Genomic DNA, 10,696 nt, shown 5'->3' with positions numbered 1-10,696 from the left:
TCGAAAAGTTTAGAGAAGGCGGAAAAAATTTTGGGCGGGGAATACAAGGCCCAAAGTTACCTTAGAGCATATTCCTACCAATTCCACCCACTTGGTAATGAAGCTATTGGCCAAACGAGCCGTTTTCGATGGTTGCTAACGAAGGATTACATTAGAAAATTGGGCATTAACTCACGGAGTCGTAGACAATCAAATAGATGTTAGTGAAAGAACTTACCCTCGCAAGCTCTATATGTGTACACATACGTACATGACAAGCTGCTCGTGTGGTAACAAGTGCCGGTAGTACAAGCACGTCTCGAAGTAATAGGCTCTTCGAACTTGAAGATTGTATTGTTAGTGTAATTTATTATCGTATTGCTTTGAATTAGTATTGTAATTAAATGGAATGAATTATTTTTTAATTAGTATAAACCTCTCGTATTGGATGAATTATTATTACAAGTTTCAAAACTTGCTTCGCAAGAACTTTAGAACCCTAAAACGACGATCCAAACGTTTAAGTGGATTTCTGATGAATAAACATTATTGTACGCAAAAAAAGATATTAAGTTTTATATAAAATATTGATATTTTGGAATTTTGAAATATGACTAATCTTTGCCTAAAGTTTAAAAAAAAACGTGTTTGAAAGGTAACGCAAAAAAAAAAAAAAAAAAAAAAAAAGCAGCCGAACATTCGTACACGAAATTAAATGCGTGAAAGGGTCAAACTATATTTTTGCGGATAGTCCTTTCACGCACGAATTTCGTGCGAATACTACTAATGGAATTTTTTTTTTTTTACTTCAAGTGGCTCAACTTTTTATTTTTTGTCTCAAAGTCACGGGATTCTTATGGAGTAGACATTATACTTACATGTTACATTGACAAAAATAGCCCTTTTCCTTTTGTATCTATAATAATAACACTATACCTCCCCTCAGTCTTGTACACCTTCGCCACTGAACTGGAAAACCAACCAAACATGGCGTCCATACTTGTCCTCTTCCTATTCCTCTTCTCCGCCTTATCATCAGCAGCGGAGATGTCCATCCTAACTTACGGTACTGATGATGAGATGTTGGCTTTTTACGATTCGTGGCTACTCCAGCATGGAAAGTCCTACAACAGTCTTGATGAAAAACATAAACGTTTTCAGATCTTTAAGGACAACTTAAAATACATTGATGACCAAAATGCTATACCCAATCGGACTTACAAGCTGGGTTTAACCCAGTTTGCAGATCTCAGAAACGAAGAGTACAGGTCCATGTACCTGGGTACTAAGACCACCCATGGTCGACGTAGGTTGTCAAGTGACCGTTATGCTCCTAAGGTCGGAGATACCTTGCCTGAGTCAGTTGATTGGAGAGAGAAAGGTGTTCTTGTTGATGTTAAAGATCAAGGAAAGTGTGGTGAGTTTTTGTTTTTGTTTTCAGTTTCATCTGTACTACTTATCTAGCAGTTTAACTTAGTTATAATTTTTGGTGGTATTTTAGACATTTGAATTTATTTTCCTTTTCATGAGTTTTCTTGACGATACCTTGAATTAAATTTAGAAATCCCACATACCACTAAAATAAATAAACAACGAAAAAGATAAGTAGCACGGATTTTCTTGGATGTAGTATAAGCAAATCAGATCTAGACTATCGTAGAGTAGTAGTTACTCGTATAAAGTTTAGCTTTTAGCTAAGTGCGATTAATTAAGTCTGGTAGAGCTGCCAGCTATTTATTCTATAATATCCACGCTCAAGATGAATGATCTAGGAGTATTTTTTTTATGATTATTTTCATGGCAGAATATTTTCGTTTGAATGGTAGGTGGAGCCAATAATGCCTGATGTTCTCACGTAGAAAACAACGTTCTTTCTTATTGGATACTTTATCTGTTCACTTAATCTAGGGAAATAGCTAAAAATAATCCTAAATTATTCAAAATGGATCTGATTTATCCTCCGTCACGTTTTTAGTTAAAAATGTGCCCGTCGTTACATTAACTTAAAATGCCCTTCAACTAGTTAAGTAGCTCAAAACCATTCCTACTAATAGTTGCTCCAAACAAAAAAAATGAAATGGGCCATTTTTTTGGGGGGAGGGGCGGAGGGGGGGGGGGGGAATTTATTTAATGTGGGACATATATAATAAACACTTCCTATTTAATAAATAATAAATTTTATTTATGAGTTACTATTTCTGATATATCATGTACTTTTTCTTACATGGACTAGGGGGCAAAGCACGGGCCCAATATTGTGAAAATTGAAACTATTAATATACCTTTAACAACGAATATCAGGATCAAATAGTGCATAGCCAAATTTTGTTACAAATATATGCATAATGTATTGAGGTTCTAATTAAATTCTCAAATATAAATATAATTTAACTGCAAAGATCTTATTTCATCAAATTCTTGTATAATGAAACCTAATTATAGACCCGAATATGTTAATACAAAACTCTTTTTTTTTTTAAAGTAAAATCCGCCTGTATATAAAAGAAAGAAAAAAATGCATGTCAATGTCTAGCTAAACTACACCACATAATTTAAATGAAAGAGCTATATTTTCAGTCAAACTACACCAAATCAATTTAAATGAAAGAAGGATTTTTGTGCTCTTGCTCTTTCATTTCGTAACGTCATCTTAATTATATATAAAAAAAATCAATATTTTTACTTCTTATTGATCTTACATAATTATTGAAAGCTGAATAATTAACTTTTTTTTAATTTTTTTTTATAGCTTTTAAAGAAAAACATGTCATAAGTTCTTATCCTTCTTATTATTATGTTAACAAATTTTATTTAGAATATAACTCCTGATAAGTTCCTAAACCCAATGTTGAGCTTTGATATATATATATATATAGTAATCAATGACTCATAGAAGTAGTAGATTTTTTATATATTAGAAACGCATATAATCACGCTATTTGATAGTGAATTATGTTACCCCTCACAAAGGTAAAATACTTTCTCTGTTCCTTTTTTACTTTTCCTATATTACATGACATTCCTCTTAAAAGAGTATTTATTAAATTAACCTTATTAATTATCCTTTGAAAATTCAAGTTTGCTTATTTGTATTTTATGTAGTTACTTAATAATAAGGGTAATATAGAGAGAAAATAATAAATCTCTTTTGATTTGATAAAATGGACAAGTAAAAAGAATAATCTATTTTTAATACAAGGTGATAAGAGTATATGACATGTATTTATACATAAAATTTTAGTATGTAATAGTAAGAAACAAATATAAATTATCACCTCATTAAATAACATAACTACAATAAACTTACACACTTTTATAAAAAGCTTAATGCATATGCAGCCTCCTGAAATTGTCTCTTTTTTCCATTTTGGACCTCAACTAAGTCATTGTTTATATTGAACCCCGAACTCGTCCTCGAGTGTATACTATCAAACACAATCGACTTACATAGTATTCTATCTTCAATGCAGCAACATGCTAATATATATTCTAATTTAATTATGCTATTTTTTAGCTAATATTAGCATCAATTCAGAGGGAAAAAAAAGAGTAAGCACTTAATTAAGCTGGCAGTGAAAGAGCAGAACCAGCAGAAACGGACACATCCATGATTTAAAGAATAACTTACCACACGTCTAAATTATTACTTTACCTTCATTACCACAATTTATTTTTTGCTTCTAATAAAAATCAGATTTAGAGGGTTTGATAGACACACTTGAGGACGAGTTCAGGAGTTCAATAAGAACAACACTTAATGAAGGTGCCAAAATGAAAAAAAAGGGACAAGTTTAGGGGGCTGCATATGCTAATGCCTTTATAAAACTTGGTATAAATTAGCATTTATCCTTCACCATTTGGGAAATCTATGGAGGAAATTAGACACTAAAGGGCCAACTAAAGTCTGAGCATGTGTGTTATGACATGTCAATTTGAAACTTTTAATGGCCCGCCATATTCAAACGTTACATTTTAAGGCATGGTCTGTAATTTAACAATAATGATTGACCTTTTTTGGAGTTGTTGATAAGGTTCAAGCAAACAAACACAGAGGACAGCTTTCCTAAGCAAGCTCATTTTGCAAAATGTTTCAAAGACCAAAAATACCCTTAATTTTAATTGTATTGACTTTAAGCATACATGTTGAAACCATTGTTTCCAATATATAGAAAAGAAAAGAAATATTTAAATATTTATTTGTCTATATTAATAGTAATGGGGTTTATTTTACTAACACTAAGAAAGATATGATAAAAGAAAGCACATCCAATTGTATCTTGGTATACTATATTGCTTATTGTAACGGTAAGTCATCCCAAATTTCAGTCGAGGTCGGTATAATAGTTTTAAAAGAAAATAGTAGAGTAAATAGTTAATTGAAAAATTAATGCTAGTAATTAAACTTTATATAAAATATAAATTGGACATTGTATAAAAATTATAATTTAAAATAATCAAAGTAATCTCATAATCTCCAATAAGTTTTCACTTAAGTCTTTGCCATTACCATTAAGAGCATTTGTCCTGCACTTTAAATGGAGGCTAAACTACCCCATTTCGAATAGTTCAAAGGCAAAATTGACCCATGTTCCCTTGTTTGGAGCAACTGTTAGTAGGAAGAGCATTTTTGAGCTACTTGGCTTGTTTGAGGGCATTTTTGAGTAAAAAACGTAATGGCGAGGGTAATTTTGAGCCAAAAACATGACGGCGAGGGTATTTTTTTAATCCAAAACATAAGGGAGGGTAAAATTGGCTCATTTCGAATAATTCAAGGATATTTTTGGCCCTTTTCCCCTTAACTAACTCTTTTTCTCTTTCGGATATTATTGAAATATGAAAAAGGTCAAAATTACCCCTATGCATATGAATTATCTTCATTTTGCTCTTCGTTGAGTCATGCATACTCTTATTACTCCCTCTGTCCCAAAAAGAATGTCCTCCTTTCCTTTTTAGTTTGTTCCAAAAAGATTGTCCCCTTTCTATATTTAGAAATAATTTAACTTTATGAGATGATTTACATCCATACAAATATCTAAGACTTATTTTGGACCACACATTTCAAAAGTCTTCCTTTATTTCTTAAACTTTGTGTCAAGTCAAAAGAGGACAATCTTTTTGGAACGGCGGGAATATTATTTATTAGAAAACTATCTCTCAAAGCTTAATGGAGCTTCAACCTAAAGCTAACAGTGTTAAGTCTAATCCTTAGTTAAACTAGAAGAATAAATTTCGGTTTTTTCTTTGAAGTATGTTGACACGTGAAATTCACCTAGTCCATGTTGGAGATCTGTTAAAGCCAAAGTCAACGCAAAATAGAAATAATTTGCTAACGACTAGTATATAAGTGGCCCAATAATATAACGCAAGGTAAAATTTTGATATTGTGAAAAGTAGAGAGATAAATCTAGATATTTTTACTTTAAAATTCTTGGCTCTGTTCCATTTTACTGTACAAGTACAATTATCACAATTTTTATAAGTTCTGGAATTGAAATTTTAAAAGGTGAACTGATGTTTTAGCATCTGAACTCTAACCTTCCAACCATCAATATTAAATTATTTTTCTTCCACCATCACTAGTTGTCTAAGTTGCAATTTGGAGTAAAATGACAAAAAACATGTAACAACTTTATTTGACTGATCTCTTATTGTTAAAATTTAGAATGTGTGTGCCTGGCAGTTATTGACGATTTTCTAGAGATGTAACAGTCTGAATCCTTTCCCAGTGATTTCCATTTCCTTTTCAAGGTTTTTGTTCCCAAATATAATATCCTAACTCAAGATTATATCTTTTATCCTTTATTTAAAAAGCACATAGCTTTTTGTTTCTTCAATTTATTAGATGTGTATTAATGAATTGAAAATGGCAGGGAGCTGCTGGGCCTTCTCAGCAATTGCTGCTGTTGAAGCAGTGAACAAAATAGTGAGTGGTGATCTGATATCACTTTCTGAGCAGGAGCTGGTTGACTGTGATACTATCCATAACTCAGGTTGTTCTGGAGGTCTAATGGACTATGCTTTTGACTTCATTATCGGCAATGGTGGAATTGACACTGAGGAAGATTACCCTTACAAAGGCAAGGACGGCAGATGCGACCAAAATAGGGTCAGTATTACCACTCTTCTGTTATTAAAGATTTGTTAGCTAGATTTAGACATAGTTGATTGATTGATCAATTGTATCATGCAGAAAAATGCTAAGGTTGTCACCATTGATGGGTATGAAGATGTTCCTGCTTACAATGAAAATGCACTTAAAAAGGCTGTTGCAAATCAACCTGTAAGTGTTGCCATTGAAGCAGGTGGCAAGGACTTCCAGCACTACAGCTCGGTAATACTCTTTGACCTTGCATTAGCCTATTGCTTTTATTTAATCGATAGAAATACATATGAACAGACTTGTAATGAGGACTCATATAGTCAGACTACTAACTTAACTTTATTTGTATTGAGGCATAATTGTTGTATAGATGAATGTACCAAATCTGCATTCATTCAGTCAGCAGGACTCAGAAGTAAAGGATATGTTACATGACTAGCTACATTCTCTCCAATAATTATGTTACATGACTAGATACATTCTCTCCAATAATAATGTTACATGACTAGCTACACTCTCTCCAAAAATGATGTTACATGATTAGCTACATTGTCTCTCCAATAATGATGTTACATGACTAGCTACATTGTCTCTCCAATACAAAGCATGTTACATGAGTACTTGTTGCATTGTCTCTTGAAATATCTGCAGGGTATCTTTACTGGAAAATGTGGAACTGCAGTGGACCATGGTGTGGTTGCTGTGGGATATGGTAGTGAAAATGGTACGGATTATTGGATCGTTAGGAACTCATGGGGTGCTTCTTGGGGAGAAAAGGGATACCTCAGGATGCAGCGTAACGTTGGCAGTTCAAGTGGCTTGTGTGGAATTGCCATAGAGCCTTCTTACCCTGTCAAAACGGGCCAAAATCCCCCAAACCCTGGTCCTTCTCCTCCATCTCCAGTGAAGCCGCCTAATACTTGTGATGAATACTATTCATGCCCAGAGGGCTCCACCTGTTGTTGTGTCTTTGAGTTCTCTAAGTACTGCTTTGCTTGGGGTTGCTGCCCGTATGAAGGAGCCGTCTGCTGCAAGGATCACAATAGTTGCTGCCCACATGACTATCCTGTTTGCAATGTTAGAGCAGGCACCTGCTCACTCGTAAGTGACCCCGCTTGCTGTACCTAAGGGAAAATGGTTCCTAAGATTGGCTTACATATCGTTTGCTTATACAAATTGCCTGTTTTTTTGTTGACACAGAGTAAGGACAATCCACTAGGAGTGAAGGCAATGAAGCACATTCTTGCCAAACCCATTGGGGCTTTCGGAAATGAGGGAAAGAAGAGCAGTTCTTAAAATCTCTCAAAGGCTGTTGGACGGAGAGATGGCAAAAGCGGCCAATGGAGAGTGTGTATAAATCATGGTTGGCGACCTCATTTGTATATTGTTCTGAAGACCTCTCGTTCCCAGCGAAAAGTCGTAGAAAGAATTTATCCATAATCAAGGATTACAAAGATCCTAATGATGATTAATTTGTATATAATGCTTCTTTATGGCTTGCACTGCATTAGAACCAAGATTAAAAGGAGATATCATTCTTCTTCCTTGACTAATTATGTGCCTAGTCCTTATTTCTCAGCATTGATCACTAAAGTGCTGCTTTTGTTGCGTACTTTATTGTTCCATCCGCTTCTTGCACTTCGTTTGATAATAATAACGAAGACTATATTTACTAAATTCCGGTTGTTGGAAAAATCGAGTGATATTTTTCTTTTTGTTAGTTCAAGCTTGAACACAAATACTCGATACCTATGCTGGTCGAAACAAATATCCGGTGGATTACTCGGGGCATGGACAAGTTGGCCTGGAAACTATTATCGATAAAATTATAAAAAAGACTATTTCCCACACCTTTTGCATAATAGTCATTTAAACTTAGAATTGTTACTTCGGACTGTAGATTAAGCTCTATATTTACAACTGATTCTTGCTCACTTTCTCCATTCTCTCAGTTGCTCCTCAATAGGATTGATCGAGTTTCCGGCTATTGAATCTTGCATTACTAGTTGCTCCTCCTTCCACAACCGAGCAGGTAGAATGTTGTTTATATCTAATTGTTATGTTTCTTATATAGGTTTCAGTGATTGAATTTAGCCTTCTTTCCTTGTGATTTATGCGAAAAACCAGTAGAATTTGGTTTACTCGATCGTGGCATTACAATAGCAGCAGAGTTGGTAAAATTAGTATTCATTCTATATTTGAGACAACTCTAGTATGAGTAAGATACAACTATACCCTTTGCTTAGGCCACTCCTTGATTTTTGTTTATAGATTAGAGGTGAAAATACTGTAAAAATGATTTATTTATTCATCTCATAAGTCATAACTTAATGAACTAAAACAAGAAGGGATATTTTCTATTTTGAGTGTGATAAGGAGTGAGCTTCCTGATAGTTTTTATCTTCCGAGAAATAGAACCAAACATGAAACTTGTGCCATCTCCTTACTCATGGTTATGCTGGCCTTAGCAGCCCAATCCATCAAGCTGCTTTGGATGATTGGGCCACCTACCCATTTATGAGTGTCCATCTTTGTGAACCTAATTGACCTAAGCTACAGTGTTCAACTGATATCTTTATTTAGGATTTAAGTTAGCGAATTCCAGTAACGTCATTGTAATATAGGGACCCCTTGACGCCCTGTACTATATCACACCTCATTTTCGACGAATTTAAACAGCATCTTAACCCAACCCAAAATATCAGACAAATTTCCAAGTTAGGGACCATCCATTCTGTCGGATAAGATAACCACTGTCTTTATGCTACAACTTTAATCCTTAGCTATCCTTTCCTTTGTCGGTCCATCTTTTCTGGCAGCCCTTTTCCTCAATCATGAAAATGTCATAATTACTTATGAGGAAACTTATATTGCTCTAAGTCTAAAAACTAATACCTGATGCGAAGATTTACAAAACTATATGAAGAGACTACAACTTACTTTCTCAATCAATATAGGATGTTTTAACCCGATCCGTGCCTCCAGTTCGGACATCTGGAACGTGAACATTGTAACATAAGGGCTTGGCTTTTAATCATGTTCTAAGATGGTAAGGGTTACGAGATGACTCAAATGGATATAGAGGATTCATACAGGAAACTCCAAGTAGTTTGGTGATTGAATTGTACTTCATTGATAATAAACTATGATTATTTTTCCCGCAAATTTGGATCAACTTATACCCCAAAAGAGTTAGGTGGAGTCAGAGAACTAGTGAAGAAATTGGTGCAAAGCTTCACCTGTTCTTCTCAGTGTTTGCAAGTTCTCTCTCTGTTTAAATGAGGAAAATGAGAAGAAAGTAGGAAAAATAAATTAAAGGTGACTTCTAAGTTCACCAAATTAAATTGACAATGATGCTTGGCTGCAAGAATTCAAATTTATTTTAAAAATGTGATTAAGTTAAAATGAGACTTAATTATAATTTTTAAAATTTCTTAATCTTTTACAAAATATAAAAAGACCCCAACTTAATCCTAAAACCCACCAAAATCTCTTTCCCTCCTCGCACCCCTCCCCCCGCCACAGACCCCCCCACCCCCCACAATTTTTTTTTTTTTTTTAAAGTTTTGATATTTTCGATTTGCTTTTTTATCAGCCCCCCTCCTCCTCCTCCCACCCCCCCCCTCCCCCATTTTTTTTTTTTTTTGAAAAGTTTTAATTTTTTTATTCGCTATTTCACCAAATACCCCTCCCTCCTCCTCCACCCCCCCTCCCCCCAAAAAAAATATTTTAATTTTCTTTATTTGTCCCCCCCTCCCCCAATTTTTTTTTTTTTTTTTTAACAACCCCACTCCTCCTCCTCCCACCCCTCACCCCTTCTCACCCCCCCTTCGCCAAAAAAAATTTAATTTTTTAAAAAAAAATTTAGAAAAGTTTTTCTTTTTTGTTTTTTTGCACCCACCACCCTTCCAAAAAAAATTTTGTTTTACAAAAAGAAGTTTTGCAAAGTTTTTATTTTTATTTTTTTGCACCACTCCCCCCCTCCCCCCAAAAAAAAATAATTTTTCTTTAAAAAAGTTTTGAATTTTTTTTGGTTTCTTACTTCCCCCACTCACCCCAAAAAAAAATTAGTTTAAAAAAAAAAATTTGAAAAGTTTTTATTTTTGGTTTTTTGCACCCCCCACCCACTCCAAAAAAAAAAAGAATCTTGAAAGGAAGTTTTTTTTTTTTTTTTTTTTTTCCGTTTAGGAAAAGTTTGGATAAAATTGTCACGACCACGATACCTCGGCGCCGCGACTAGTGCCCGAATTCGACACTCGTACGCTCCCTCGACAATCGTAATTAACATACTAACACCTGTTAATATAAATAAATAATCACATATGATCTCGCATTAGCGCAGAATGGCCAACAAATTATCTAAAATAATCGACATATGTGCGCCGGCTGCGGTGGCCGGAATGTACATATCGTACCGAATAGTGACAGGCTACCACGGCGGTACATGCGCCCGACATATATCACGCACGCTCCTAATACATGCAGATATAGCTACGCGCGAACGTGTCCACGGACCCTCTGTGAGTATAAAAAGGAAAATTATGTAATGGACGGGGTCCGTCCGTCTGCCCCGAATAAATATATACGTATACATGAAGAAAGTATATATACCAAAAA

General features: G+C 34.5%; 1 protein-coding gene across 1 annotated transcript; it reads left to right on the top strand.

Annotated features, from left to right (window-relative positions):
* Positions 1-855: 855 nt before the first annotated feature.
* Positions 856-7,756, top strand: LOC132043168 (low-temperature-induced cysteine proteinase-like). The gene is made up of 5 exons (XM_059433654.1): positions 856-1,396; positions 5,850-6,085; positions 6,170-6,310; positions 6,731-7,180; positions 7,280-7,756. Exons 1-5 carry the CDS (start codon positions 967-969, stop codon positions 7,373-7,375), a joined length of 1,353 nt encoding a protein of 450 aa, XP_059289637.1. The 5' UTR covers positions 856-966; the 3' UTR covers positions 7,376-7,756.
* Positions 7,757-10,696: the final 2,940 nt, after the last annotated feature.

This window comes from Lycium ferocissimum, unplaced genomic scaffold (assembly GCF_029784015.1).
Source record: "Lycium ferocissimum isolate CSIRO_LF1 unplaced genomic scaffold, AGI_CSIRO_Lferr_CH_V1 ctg21822, whole genome shotgun sequence".
In the NCBI taxonomy this organism is placed as follows: domain Eukaryota; kingdom Viridiplantae; phylum Streptophyta; class Magnoliopsida; order Solanales; family Solanaceae; genus Lycium; species Lycium ferocissimum.
This window is presented reverse-complemented; position numbering and strand designations above follow the sequence as displayed.

Excerpts from the sequence above, each read along its gene's own strand:
- LOC132043168 (XM_059433654.1), top strand. The coding sequence starts at position 967 with ATGGCGTCCATACTTGTCCTCTTCCTATTCCTCTTCTCCGCCTTATCA. Across the intron at positions 1,397-5,849 it reads TAAAGATCAAGGAAAGTGTG|GGAGCTGCTGGGCCTTCTCA; the intron begins GTGAGTTTTTGT and ends TGAAAATGGCAG. Across the intron at positions 6,311-6,730 it reads ACTTCCAGCACTACAGCTCG|GGTATCTTTACTGGAAAATG; the intron begins GTAATACTCTTT and ends AAATATCTGCAG.